Below are 15,088 nucleotides of genomic sequence, written 5' to 3'. Positions count from 1 at the left end.
AAAATCCCAGAATATTCTCTCTAGATTCACCCTAAGGCCTTGACTGATTAGAACATTTTCTCCTCCATGTTCTCCCATGGGTACTTTGCATCCTTTACTTCATTCCTTTAGATCTTTCCACACATTTCTCATAATACAAATTTAATGCCCTACTACTCAAAGTTCTTTTTATCTCTCACTGGCATTTTTGAAAATTTTATCTTAACCTTAGTATGCTCTTGTGATTTTACAGGAAGGATCCTGACATTTAAGTTATTCAAAAACAAACCCCATGCTGTTCTTATCAAGTTAATGAAAATGATTGAAGCATATGTAAAGATGTAGACAATAATCTACACATATTTTACTCTGAAACTCTGACTCTGTAATTACTATTTCCCATGACTTCCTACTGTTTTTAGGAATAATTTTTTAAAAATTGCTTTCCTAAGATAAAAATGTCATCTGTCAATATTCAGATCTTAAAATCATCTAACTTCTAAGCACAAATATTTATAGTGCTCTAAACACAATAAGTACTTATTGTTTTCACAGTATACTATCTTTAGCATGCTTTCTCTTAATTTCTTTTTCATTTTGATTTTTCTTTATCAGTATCTTTGCCTTTCACAAAGGTCTCCTCCCAAAGACACTTCATTCTCAAATGTTATGATTTTTCTGACCGGGGAACATATCATCCCCTTTCCAGATTTTCTCTTTTGTTGCACTACGCAATAATATTTTGTTAAACTACTTGTTGGATAACGTGGAGAAACTTGCTAGAAGGGAGGGGGTAGCACTACTTTGGAACTAGGTTGTCTGTAGCAAGAGGTAACCTGACATTTTCTTTTTGGAGTAACGTGTGCCTGGAATAAACTTTTGCAACTCCTTGCTTTTATATAATCCTAAAGCGATATCTGGAAACCTACATTTTACTGGAAAGAAGAGAGATATGAGATATAAGAAACAAGCTTGGCTTGTAGGTAGACTTTTCTTTCCCTTCAACTGTCAGCAAACATATCCCAATTGATCTTAGCAGCTCTTGTGGGAGGGTGGGCTAGTGGGAGGCAGTGGGGAATGAACAGCGTGTGGGGAGTGGGATGTAAAGAAGGCAGAGGCTGCAGGGAGGGTGGGGACAGAGCTTCACGAACGAAAAAAAGGATGTGAGTTCTGTTGGTACAATACGGTTTCACCAGACCCACCCATCCTTTCTTGCTATGTAAGCCTCGGAACACGAGGAGACAGGAGATTAGTGCTGAAGGGACAGCTCTGTCTTGTGAACTGGGGAAAAAATACTAGCCTTTGCAAAGGCGATTTAACCTTCAAGGAGGGGAGTGACATTCTGCCCGGCCTCGGAAGGCACCTCCGAAGCCTCCAACCATCTATTCTTTGTTAGGGTTGGGGAGCATCGCTCGGACCCACCCAAAGCTCCATGGTTTCCTCAGACCTCTGTGATGGTGACTGTGGGCTCCGATGCTGACGCCTGGTGTACATCTCGCAACATGAAGACAGAATGCCCGGCTGGTTGGCAGTGGGGATTGTTTCTGTGTCTTCCCGAGTTCAGCGCTGAGGGAGGCGGCATAGCCACCTGAACATGGAAAAATCCAACAAGTAGTTTCTCGTCGGTGGAAGGAGGATCGGTTGGGCGTCAGGTGGGAGTCAGTCCAGCAGGCAGGAAAGCCGCGTCGTTTTGGAAAGCCTGCAAGACCTACTTTCTCTTGGTCTCTCCCTTGTTAAGGTATTCAGGGATGGAAGGAAGAATGGAAAGGGAGGGGAGGAATGGAGTCGGGGATGCGGCGGGATAAGCGCACTTGACTGACAGGCATCCCCTTCCGCTGTTTGGGCATCTGATTGTAGAGGTGAAACCCCAGGGAAAGGTGAGCAGGAGGCTGGTGTTAGAACAGCTGGTAACTGTGACTGTCTGCCAACGACTATCCGCTGAGATCTTCTTAGTGCGTTGGATTGCACTATACCCCTCCTAGAAAGCAAAGGCTTTTCTTCAGCGTCCCCCTCCCCCATTCCCCTGGGGAATATGAGCGCACTGAACTGATTACTTGCCTTCAGAGAGACAGCTCCAAGCCATCCATTCTCATGCCCCGCCCCCTCCCTCCAAAGGTGGGCAGAAAAGGAGAATAGACAAGGGTCTGTTCGGTAAGAGGCAGCCTTATCTATTTGTTTCTCCATTTATATTATGACTTCTGCCTTCAGTCCTTTAGGCAACCTAGTAAGGCAAAGTGGTGAAGTGGATGGGAGTTAAAGACCAAGAGTCTGGGGGAACCCACAGTTCATTTGGGAAAAGCAAACCAAACCGTCCATTCTGGATTTGTTGAGGGTTTGCTTTTTAATTTTTTTTTAAGTCACCAGCTAGGAGACAGGAAAGAAGGTAGGATTGCGGTTACCACACACTAGTTTCTAAGTTGTTGAGTACAGAGAGAGGTTCATTAAAGTGAGAATGATGAGCCCCCTAGCGCTTGGGGAAAGAGCAGAGCTAGAGGGGGAGCAGCAGGGGCAGTAAGTCAATGGACGGATCGGAAGACCAGGGGAGGAAGGGGGAACAGAGGAACTAGGGGAGATCTGGGGAGCCAGAGAAAACCGAAAGGTTCAGGGAAGATCTGGGGCAGTTAATGGAAGGAGGAGGTGAGATGAAGAGGAGATTAGCATCCCAAGCTGATTCTGACTCCTCCAGTTCTTGGCCCCCTTGTCCACTCTCTGTGTCATCACTCACTTCCTCTCGGGGGTGGCGGGGTCTGCGAGAGAAGGGTGGGGGTGGCCTCTTGCCTTGCCTGTAGCTTTAACCCGGTGGTGTGTTCGCCTCCCCTCAGTCATGTCTGAGCCACAGAAATGGGCAAGATCGAGAACAACGAGAGGGTGATCCTCAACGTGGGGGGGACCCGGCACGAAACCTACCGCAGCACGCTGAAGACCCTCCCGGGGACCCGCTTAGCTCTGCTCGCCTCGGAATCCCAGGGCGATTATTTGCCTGGAGGCGATGAGCAGCAGCCATCGCCCCCTCCCCCGACGCCCCCCGCTCCGCCCCTGCCTCCTGGCCCCGCCGGAGGCTGCTTCGAGAGCAGCGCAAGCAACTGCAGCCCCCCGGGCGCCCACGGAGGCGGTGGGCACGAGTTCTTCTTCGACCGGCACCCTGGGGTCTTCGCCTACGTCCTCAACTACTACCGCACTGGCAAGCTGCACTGCCCCGCCGACGTGTGCGGACCCCTGTTCGAGGAGGAGCTGGCCTTCTGGGGCATCGACGAGACAGACGTGGAACCCTGCTGCTGGATGACCTACAGGCAGCACCGGGACGCCGAGGAGGCGCTCGACATCTTTGAGACCCCCGACCTCATTGGCGGAGATCAAGGAGAGGACGAGGACCTGACCGCCAAGCGGCTGGGCATCGAGGAGGTGGCGGGGGTGGGGGGCCCGGACTGCAAAACCGGCCGCTGGAAAAGGCTGCAGCCCCGGATGTGGGCTCTCTTCGAGGATCCCTACTCTTCTCGAGCCGCCAGGGTAAGGCAAGGGTCGACCCCACCCTCTTCCCCAAACTCCTCCCCAATTTCATTATTTTTCGGTTGCTTTCTTCCTTTCTGCTTTCTCTTTAGAAGGATGATTGTTTGAGGGTCCAGAAGGGGCCTTGCAGGCTCAAACCCTGTGCCGCCTGGAGGGCCCTTGAAACCCACAGTATTGTAGACCCTACAAAGACCATAGTGACTTTCTCCACCTAGGGTGGGAAACGGGGTTTGTACAAAAGTCGCCTCACTTTATGGACTAGTGCAAGTCATGGTCTGAGAGTCTCAGAAACTCAAACCATATTTACCTCTTGTGTTTACTTTTTTTTCTGCTCCCATATTCCACTTTTCATTCACCTTTACTACTTTCTCCTACCCTGGGGTCATCCTGATTTAAAATTTCAAAGGAAGTATAACCTTTCAGACTGATTCATCTAGAGCAGTGACTTCAATTAGGGTCCTATTCTGGGCACTGGAGGAAAAGTGTGGTGTGTGTGTGTGTGTGTGTGTGTGTGTGTGTGTGTGTGTGTGTGTGTGTGTGTGTGTGTGTGTGTGTGTGTGTGTGTGTGTGTGTGTGTGTGTGTGTGTAGTGTGTGTGTGTGTGTGTGTGTGTGTGTGTGTGTGTGTGTGTGTTTCTGTCTCTCTGTCTCTGTCTGTCTATCTGTCTCTCTCTATGCAAGATGTTTGGTTAAGAGAATCTTCCCTTTACAGCTCACTCCTTCCCTGGTTTGGAATTCTTCAGAACTTCACAGAACTGGTTTTAAGGAGCTTACAAAGCCTATCAGGACACTGAGTTTGGAATATCCTACATGTATACTAAAAAGAGCAAAAACAAACACCAAAACAAACCAAAGCAAGATGTTCAGCCAGTTTACTAATAGCTTTATCTTGAATTACTCATTTAGGTAAAGAATGTAGTTTTCATTTAAAGAATGGATCTGATTTCAAACTGTCAAACTTTAACTTTTGATTGGAATATGACCCCAACTCATTTTTTCTTTTTATTTCCTATCTTCAGTTATTGCTTAGAAAGAGCCAAGATTAAGTCTTCATTTTTTTTCTGAAGTGATTTAATCTTTAGAGATTCCTTTAACATTAAATAAATATAAATAGAAAGTCATTTCGTAGGGGTTCTAATTTTGCATGGGGAATAATGCTTTTTTCTCTTAAATCTTTAAAATCACTTCCTTTTAAATCATTAAAGCATTTTAAATCAATCTTCTTTGTAAATGAAAGGATTCTCCAACTACACTTTAACCTCATCTTTATTTCCTTCTCTCTTTGTCCAAATTTTCCATGGTAAGATAATATTTGGCAACAAAGTCTAATGACTAGTGTCAAATACCTGTTTGAAAATGAACAGATTTGTTACACATAGTGTTTTCAGGAGCAGAGAGTGATCATATTTTTAGTTTTTGGAAAGAATGTGGAGGAGAAAATCTGGTATAGTATTTCTTCCCTTCCCTTATAAAAGAAGTTACTGAGATGCACACACTCTTTCTCTGGTTTGTTCACACTTTTATCTTTAGAAATAGTATTAATAACTTGAACTCTGAAATGTTCTATTTCTTTGGGATGATTCTTCTCAAAATTTAAGATCTAACATTCACAAAGAAAGAAATACTAATTTCATTTCATGATTGCTGTAGTTTTCTTTTGCTCTCAGCTGAGAACCCCAGAATCTTCTCCTTTGGTGGCTGAAAAGAGGAGAAGCAGGTTTCTTTTTTTTCTTTTAGGGCTCACCACACATCAGTGTTTGCAGGTGGTGTATATGAATGGCAGTGTTTTTATCAGTGTTCTCCATAATAACCCAAGGGACATATTAGTCTAGGTCAATGGTGGATTGTCCACATTGTGCTGGAATTTCATTATGGTGAATATTGCTTTATAAATGTAGGCCATGGAATTAGAAGTATTTGCAGTACACCGAGATGCAGCATATTGAATATTTGACAGGCTGCCCATTTTGTAGATGATGTAAGAAACTGTGAGGAATAACAACTAGAAGAGGAGTTAAGTTACAAGCTATTATTACTGAGTTTCTAGTATGTTAAGTCTTTGTGGATCCTTGTTGCTTTTGTACTGGTGTATTGTGATATGACTATCAAAATTCTAATATTTAAGGGTCTTCTACAACTTTGGTGGCTATGCTGTAGCATTTAGGTTGGTAGAATTGGTATCCTTCTCTTCCTGTGGGAAGGAGTAAGAATGTAGAATAATTTTAAAATAACCTTTGAACTTTCAAGTTTCTATGCTCTAGTTTGCACTTAATGTTTTCCTTTTTCTTAGATCTACTGGTGATGAACTTGCTCCCTGGGAAGTCCCATTTCAAATTGCTGGATAAAGCTAATATTTTCATTTATAATATCCATGTATTTAAATGGTGATTGATATATAAGTGAGTTTTCAAATGACTCTGAATGTACTTTGGGCTTTGGAAAATGTTTGCAGTCAAGCCAAGACCTTGAATAATTAGCCTAATTTGATGAATACGACTGCATTGAAAGATCAAGGTGGAAATAATATATACATATGTATATATGTATACAGATACGTTTGTAATATGGTTATCATAGTAGACACAAATTAATTAATTAAATCATTTGATTCAACACAATGTTTCATTGATATGAGTTATTTCTAATATGCAATTTCATTAAATATCATTTAACTTTCATGATCATTGATATGAAAAAAAGATTGGTTTTTTATTCCATTTTGCTGAATAATTTTGGATCCATTAATACATTTAGATCTGTTTCCATCTTTTATATTTAATTGTACCTATTTTCTTCATCCTTTGTCTCAGAATCTCTATTTTTGTGCTGTTTAGTAGTTGCTTCAGTGAAATAATGTTTATTCTATTTAACTTTAATGATTTAAACTCACAGACTATAAAACCACAATTATTAGAAATTTCATAATTAGTTACATATGGCAACATATTTTTCTTGCCTTTTGCTCAAGTTGATGTTCCAGGTCCCTTTCTCCCCCACCTTTTTCACTTTATAAAAATATAGATAATCACAATACACGAATGTACAAAATTAGTTTGATGTAAACAAGGTCACATTCCTTATTTATGGCATGAATTTTTATCCTTAACTGTGTTCTCTAAAAATAGAAATTTATAGAAATTCAAATATAAGTTGTCATGGTAACCTGTTGGCAAGAAAGTGAGATCAGGAGAGGAAAGGAGAGATTATTCTAGTGATACTATTAGATGATATTACACAAACATTGAGAACAAGGTTACGCTGAGATGTTTATAGACTTTTATAATAATATGTCTTTTTCATCTGTATTTTAATACCTACATTTTAGAAGCAAATGGAGAATATATCTTGTTTTCTATAAAAATATTATATTACTAATGAACCAAAGGATGCCTGTAGAAAGGTTCTTTGCTGAACTTGAATTTTTGAAGTTTAGAAAAAAGTACTCTAAGGAACTGAAGTGAGAACTAAAGGTTATAGTGAAAAAAATGTTCACTTCTATCCCTTTGGTCATGTAACTAGGAACAAATGAGACTTTCTCTTTAAACTTAATTTTTTGAGAAAATTGAAATTCAGATATCTAGAAGAGTGTAGATCTCCTTCAATGAATCTGTATGTCATTCACAACATATGCAACTCTATTGCCTTTTTCCAGGAAAATTTTGCAGGGAAGGTGAGGGAGAGGGGTTGGGTAAGGAAAGAGAATGAATTTCTACAATGACACAGCAAATGAATTGCTTTTTGTGGGTGCAGTGTAACAGCATCCCATACTTTAACTCTGTCTAATCCACTTTTTTTTTCAAAATCTTGATACAATTGTTAATTATGCCTGAATTACTTTTGCATGATATTTTGAGATATTAAAATTGTTTGTGCAATTATTACAATTATGTAGCAAAGAGGTTGTCTTAGTAAAATACTAGTAGAAATTTATGTTCAATGCCAGTGAAAGCAATGAGGGTCAGAAGGGCACCTATTCCATGAAATCTGGTCTTTGTTTAATTAGTTCTTCAGAATTTGTTTTGGTTATTCCAATAGTTGTACCAAAGTTTCCATAAGCTATTTAATTGTTATGTAGGAAGTCAAACACACCTGGAGAAAAATGAAAAAAAAAACCCAAAAACATTTCAAGTGGCTGAATGTTCCAGATCAGGAAATTTGATGTAAAGACAATATATTGGCTCATACTTCAGTAATTTGATGGATCTGTGATACTGATGTTTCAACAATGATATTTCAACAATGCAAATTGTGGTCTCTCCATACTAGTACATCCTATGAGATTCTGTCTCACCTTTGCCTGGAAATCCACCATCAGAAGACTATTCGACTTGCTAGAATTTACATTTAAATCATTTAACATGGAACACACAAGTCATATATACTGTATGTCCCCAGTCTTGCTATGTGACTGGCAAATCTTTTTTTTTCCTTCTGGTGATACACAATATACATATGTAAGCTAAAAGATGGTTCATTTTCTTACCTACATTATATTACTATATAAGCAAAAATTTCTTTAGAAGTTTTGAATGAAGTAATTTTGTCTTCATCATAGTTCCTGATTCAAAGAATTGATGTCCCAAAATCACACTAGCTTACATTTTATGTATAAAATGTAGCACTTTAAAAATTTAATCTCATTTTATCCTTTCCACAACTCTGAAAGGGTGATGCTATTTTGTGGCCATTTTACAGTTGAAGAAAATGAGGTAAACATAGGTTAAGTGACTTGCCCAGGGTCATATAGCTAGTAAATATCTGAAGTAAAATTTGAACTTTAGCACCAGTGCCTTATCCACTGTGACACCTAGGTGCTTCTAATACATGCTGCCTAGTTTTAGAAAGTTGGGTTTACTACTGTAGAGACAGTAATGAATTTATATATATATATATATATATATATATATATATATATATATATATATACACACACACATATATAGATAGATATTGTAAATTGGAAAATTGTATGTATATGTGTCAAAAATCTGACACATTAAATATGAGATCATTTCTGTTAGAAATATGATTACAGATATTACCTATCATAATTGCTGAGGTTATTATGTTTTGGTTCATGGATATGTATTTCTCATGTTTTCTAAGTCATTTGGGGGTACCTTTGTTACAGTAACAAGGTGTGAATGTAGCTTTGATTCAATGCTGTTCTTTCCCAAAATGAATGAATCAACTGTGGGATGCTTAATTCATGTGTTTTTAAAAAAGTAATGGGTCAATCGTTGATCATTTAGCATTTACCCAATCAAGTACAGAGTAATACAAATCAAATATTAAAGCAGTTTAAAACCTTGGACTTTAGTAGTCCAGTGTTCTTGATTTATGTATATCCTTCCAAATGTCTCAGTTTGTTTAAGGTCAATTGAGGTTGTAGTTGAATGAGTTTTATTTAATTTCACCATGATATGGTGAAGTGTCAAACATTTATTAGGTCAGATTGCTGATGGATTGGTGTATTTGGGTCATTAGAATAATCCAAAAGACCAAAGTAGTCAATTGGTCCATTTTAACATAAATGGATCAATTATTTATTATCTTTACCAACATTCAAAAGGCAATCTGATTAGTGTAGGTATGTTCACTAGGTTCAGATGTGTTTCCGGGAGTATTATGGCAGACACCTATTCATAAAAGAAACTGAGAAATAGGAAAGAAGAGGAAACGTTGACTGTCTGTCAAAAATCTTACTTTCTAAGCACCTGGAGACAAAGAAATGTCTATGTTTTTATGAAAGTTATGACAGAGTTTTCAAATCTTAAAATGCATATCATTATCCTCTTTCACTACTACAAATGAAGTCAATGTGATTTTTAGGTCTCATATTTTTAGATCTTCTGAGTCATGTATCCTTCTATCATCATAATTTTTGGGAATGAATCTAAACAAAGTAGTAAAGGACGTTAAAGGATCTGTAAAAGACCTTTAGCTAACAGTATAAGGAAAATGATAGCAGATATATGATGGAAAAACAATCTGGTCAAATGACATTTAGGGTGTTACATGCACTCAGCCCAGAGGTTTATTTGAGGTATCTTTGTTCTGTTTTTAAAAAAAACGAAAAAAATGTTGTTGTTAGTTTGTTTGTGTTTGTTTTTGAGGGAGATAATATTCTTTGGGGATGATAAATCCCCTTTATATTCTTTAATTGTTGCAAATTATTAACTGATTTCCATAATGCTTAGTCAGTGTATTTCTAGAGAGCAAGTTTGAGGTAAAGAGAAGAGAGACATAAGGAACAGTGTGGTAACGTAGTAGAATGAGCACAGCAAAGAACCTTGAATGAAAATCAGGAGACCTGTGTTCTGTCACTGAGTGACCTTGAGCAAATCACTTAACCTTTCTCTTGATTGGTTTCCTCATCTGTAAAATAAAGATGATCTCAGTACAACGTGATGGAAATGGAACTTAATTTGCAAGCTAGCTTTACTACTTCCTGACTTTTGTGACCCTGGGCAATTCCTTCACTTTTCTTGGCCTCAGGCTCTTTATGTGAATAACAGTGAGGAGAGGGTTGATCTAGAGCAGAGGTTTCAAACTCACAACCATTGACAGCATCCCACAGGCTCCTGAGTATGGCCCAAATCAGATTAAGACGTAATTGGGAAGTGTGTAACAATAAATAAATATACAATACAATATAGATAATGCAATTCTGTGGGTTTTATTTCTTTAAGTCAATATATGGCCCGTGAGGATCTATTTCTATCTCAGTTTGACACCACTGAAGTAGAAGATCTTCCAAGTCTGAATCAGAGACTCTGTTATCCTATGACCCAACGAGGGTCTCTTTCAGCTTTGACATTCTCTGATATGTTATTGGGATGTCTTGAGAAAGGTTGAGGTTGATTAAAACTTATTTATGATTATCACTTAAAATGATTTGGGCTAGAATCATGAATTGAGATACATCTATATTAAATTTAGATTATCATATGAGGATCATAATACTTCTAAAGTAAAACAAGAGCAAGCTTTTTGACAGTGTAACTTGGGTCCTTTCCTCTACAGCTGTTGGGTAGCTGCTGCTACTGTTACCATAGAAACAGGTTAGCTCCTGGTTTCCTGTTTCCATTGAAAACAGCCTTCTCTCAGCCACATATTGATCTCAGGAAATCATTTTTGCTGTGGTTCTGTCATGAAAACCATAAATATGATCAGCATTGTAATTTCATAAACCCAAGAACTGATGCAAGTCCATAGCTCTCCATCACACTGGTTTACTGATGAGGTAATCTGAGTTTGATTTTTATTTGAAAGGTGCCTTATTGAAGACACTCCCTCCTTCCCCCTCCCTCTGCATCTCAGAAAATGAAAAGTCTCATCTATTCGAAGATTTTCAGATATGTCTAACACATTGTTCTGCATGTTTACAAAATATTGTCAGATCATTCAGTTCATATCCATTACATAACCATCCCCATTAATGCAGGAAATAACTTGTGGGTTAACAGGTTCTACTAATGAATCTTCTTAGTTAATATAACTGTTTATTAAATACCTAAAAATGCACATGTACATGCAATATAGATCTCTTCATAGAGAGAAATGTGAATGCCTATGTGCATGTCCTCTGTTAGAGGGTTCAGAGATCTTACTAGACACAGGACAGGCTCTCTTGTCCATTTTAGGGATCTATATAGAGGGAGAATATGCACCTTTCATAGAGATGCATTTTCTCAAAAAATGATTATGTAACTTCTTATGTAAAGGATGGCAGTATTTTAGAAGAGTAGAAAATCTTCATAAATGCAGTTCCTCAAATGTTTTATTTATTTATTTATTTTCTCTTGCTATGTACCTGGGATTGTATTAGTTTTGGAAACTCTTGGTAAGGAAAGTTTAGCTGCTAAGGCAGCTCAGCTATTGTCCCATAATTCTATAGTATAAGTATAATGAAAGAATAAATGATTTATCCAGGATCACATTGTCTGCGTGTGGCAGAACCTGAACCCTGGTCTTCCTGATTTTAAGACCAATTACCTATCTTCTACATAATACTTCCTTTCTTAATGCCTTTAACTATTTCCTGCCATCCCCTTTTCTGTGGGAGGGGGAGAGGCAGGAGCATATATTCATATAGATGTCTTCCCCCCTCCTTGTCTTCCTCAAGAGTATTTGTGTAGTTTCATACCTAAAGTACATAATATTGAAAAGTTGTCTTTGACTTGACTGTGAACTTTGGGATATATATGTACACACATATATTCCATGTATACACATATGGTATGGTACATACTATTTATGAAAGATTAACCATAGTCATATAAAATAGATATATTGTATACGGTATTGTTATGCTAAAATCTTTCTCCTGTGCATCCTCCTAGTGGTCTTCCAGTAAATTGTGAGGGAAAAGCTGGAACTCCTTGTACTTTCCCCACTTCTAGCAGTTACAGATAACAATAGACTGAGCCTTTGGTCCTCTTATCTATTTAAGTCTCAAGGATGGTTTTCACTACCTTTTAGAGAAAAATACCCAGATCATATTGGAGGTACTTTCCCTTCTTCCAAGAATTTCCTCGTACTCCAGGTTGTTCTTGTCCTCTTTGCCAGTATCAAAACTTACCTGTTCAATGTTTCATCTCTGCAGTCTTACTAAGTGCCTATTAGTTAATGAGAATGAATTGGATTTATGATATCATCAGTCAGATCAGAGAGGTCCTTCTACAATGCAGAGTGGTAGTTTTTTTCATAACTTGTAATCTTAGAGAGTTGCTTAGGATGCTGGGAGGATAAGTGACTTGTCTAGAACTTCATAGCAAGTATATGGCAGAGTTGGCACAGGAGCCCATGACTTTTTGACTCCAGAGCCTCTCCTTTATCCATTATTCCAAGTTATTTCTCTAACTTTAATTAGCTAACTCAAACTCTAACCATATGATCTAACCCTAGCCTACCTAATATAAACTAATTTGATCTAAGGAGTTAATAGTTAATAATGAAAGTGTCATCCTTATTTTATTTGGGACCCTCAGTGCTTCAGTTCAGAGGATTGAGTCACAGGGAATTTAGGCATGGTAGCAGGCTGGTGAGTGATATTCTTTTGTGCAGAGAAGGAAAGTTGATATATGACTTCTTCACCTAAATACGGGTTTGGTCATGTTCCTTAAGATGATTTTGACTTAGAGGTTATGGTGCTGAAAATACTAGCATGTGGCCAACTAGTTGTCCATAGGGTCAAAGAATTTCAAAGCTGAAAGAGACTCCAGCGGCTATCTAGTCTAACTTTTCTACGTAGTCTAAATTTTCTGGTCTGCAAAAGAAATCTTCATACAACACACCTGATAGATCCAACCTTTGCATGAAGTCCAGAACCACAGGAACCCGCTGTCTTCTCAGGGAGAAAATTCATGTAAGGATGGCTCTTAATGTTAAAAATTTTCTCTTAAAATCAAAACTCAGTTTGTCTCTCCAGAGCATCTATTCTTTGCTCCTTGGGGCCATATCTAGGCATCCTGATCTATATCTGGCCACTGCACCCAGATGGCTCTAGAGGGGAAAGTGATGTTGCTGACCTTGCACAGCCCTGCTTCCCTTAAATCCAATTCACTTGCAAGTCATGGCATCATCTTCCTGATGTCATGATCCTCTTCTAGAATGAAGAACAAGCAGCAACAAACCTTTGCTCCTAGTTCTTCCAGCAGAGTCAAGCAGAACAATGTTAATTCCTCTCCCCCAAGCCAGGCCTTCAAATATTTAAATACAGCTATTGTGTACCACCCTTGAATACCCTCGCCACTCTGTACACAGATGATAGCTGTTCTCTTTTTGGTGTCTGATCTCATCCTTCACAGATTTTGTGGCTATTTTTGATAGACTTTTCTTGATAGACTTAAGTCATTGTTCAAAAAGGGCAATGTTGATCATTTTGTGATGCATCCTAAAAGTGGTTCTTTTGCGATTTTACCTTGCTGTGTAAGTGGTTCTTCACTAATCTGCTATTTTTCTGTTCCCTACCTGTATCTGATGGATAGATCTAACTTTGGGGAGAAATGGGCTGGTTATAGTGTGTGCTCATTGCAAGGTAGCTCACATTTATGTTTGTCTTTATAGCTTAAAGCATCACTTTCCTCAAAAAGCCCTGTGAAGTGCTGTGAATGCTATTGTCATAAATAACAATTAAAGTGTTGTTTTATAATCAGTTTGCCACATATCATAGGATCATAGACACAGATTTGGAAGGGACATTTGAGAACAGCTAGTTCAACTTCTTCACTTTAAGGGTGAGGAAATTGAGGCTCACAGAAATAAGTGTCTTGCCTAGTTACAGAACCAGGAAATGGCAGAGCCAACATCTGCACTCAAGTCTTCTAACTCAAAGTTAATTCATCAACAAATATTGATCAAGCTTTTCCATTCCAGGAACTGTGTTAAGCATTGTGAATACAAAGAAAAAATGGGACCAATCTTGCTCTCAAGGAGTTTACATTCCATCAGTGGAGACAAGGTGTGCTTTTATTACCTGGGTAGGAACAGGGCAGTCAGTTTAATGACCTTTTTTTCTTAGAGATCAATATGGAAGTAGAAGTATATTTTGATCCTTGTGGTCTGACTTGTCTGCTTCTTGGGTTCAGAAAGAGTTCATGAAAGCATCTCAGGAATCATTTTCCTTCTTCAAACGTCCTCAGTGAGTTTGCTTTCAGATTTTAGCATTCTTTTCTTTGTGACTCTGGCCAAGAGGGAGGACTTGTTAGAAAATGGGAAGTGCTGTATGCTACAGTTTAGAGTCTTGAGCTGGAGAGAGAGAAGGAGAAAGGGAAGGAGAGAGAGAGAGAGAGAGAGACAGAGACAGAGACAGAGAGAGAGAGAGAGAGAGAGAGAGAGACAGAGAGAGAGAGAGAGACAGAGAGAGACAGAGAGACAGAGAGAAACAGAGAGAGAGAGAGACAGAGAGAGAGAGAGAGAGAGAGAGAGAGAGAGAGAGAGAGAGAGAGAGACTTGATTAGTATATGTTTGCTTCATTAGACTTTCTCTTTTTTCTAAAAAAAGTTTTCAGGATAATTTATGTTTATGAAATGCCTTAATTTTTATAAAGTGACATAGATATTAACTCATCTGACCATCATGAGAACCCTGTAAATTTGGTGCTCTTATGACTATTACTGCTGCCTTAGATAGAGAAACTGAGGTTTAGAGAGGGTTTTTTTTTTAAAAAAATTGTTCCGAACTTAAGAAACAACAAATAAAATGGGTATTTTCCTATACACAATGGAAAAGAAAAAGAGGATTATATCTAACACGGTGAAAATACATTACCTGTAGCTTATTTTTTTCTAAGAATGTAATAAGTTTTCAAAGCTTTCAACGGTATTCTCCTTATCTGTGATTCTCTCTGGCCTTTTTCCTTCTCTCGGCATTTTCTAAAAATAAAGATATGAAGCTCGAAAGGTTAGATGATTAATCCATAGCTATGCACTAGACATATAAGCTTAAGTCTTACCGACTTCAAATTTAGTATTTTTTCTACTACACCACAGAATAGGGTTCTTAAATCCCATCCCTCCTTTTCTTAAAATCACTGACCTTGGAAACCTGGAGAGACCTATGGACTTCTTAGAATGTGTTATTTTTAAAAATACATAAATT

General features: G+C 38.5%; 1 protein-coding gene across 3 annotated transcripts in view; it reads left to right on the top strand.

The window, feature by feature from the left end:
- Positions 1 to 2,515: 2,515 nt before the first annotated feature.
- KCNC2 (potassium voltage-gated channel subfamily C member 2) overlaps positions 2,516 to 15,088 on the top strand; it is a 299,735-nt gene continuing 287,162 nt past the window's right edge. For all 3 annotated transcript variants that reach the window (XM_072655398.1, XM_072655397.1, XM_072655399.1), the window contains exon 1: positions 2,516 to 3,486. In XM_072655398.1, the coding sequence (XP_072511499.1) occupies positions 2,821 to 3,486 (666 nt within the window). In that variant the 5' untranslated portion in view covers positions 2,516 to 2,820. The remainder of the gene's footprint in view (positions 3,487 to 15,088) is intronic.

Source organism: Notamacropus eugenii, chromosome 3 (assembly GCF_028372415.1).
Source record: "Notamacropus eugenii isolate mMacEug1 chromosome 3, mMacEug1.pri_v2, whole genome shotgun sequence".
NCBI lineage: Eukaryota > Metazoa > Chordata > Mammalia > Diprotodontia > Macropodidae > Notamacropus > Notamacropus eugenii.
Note: the sequence above shows the minus strand (reverse complement) of the source record. Positions and strands in the feature narration are given on the sequence as shown.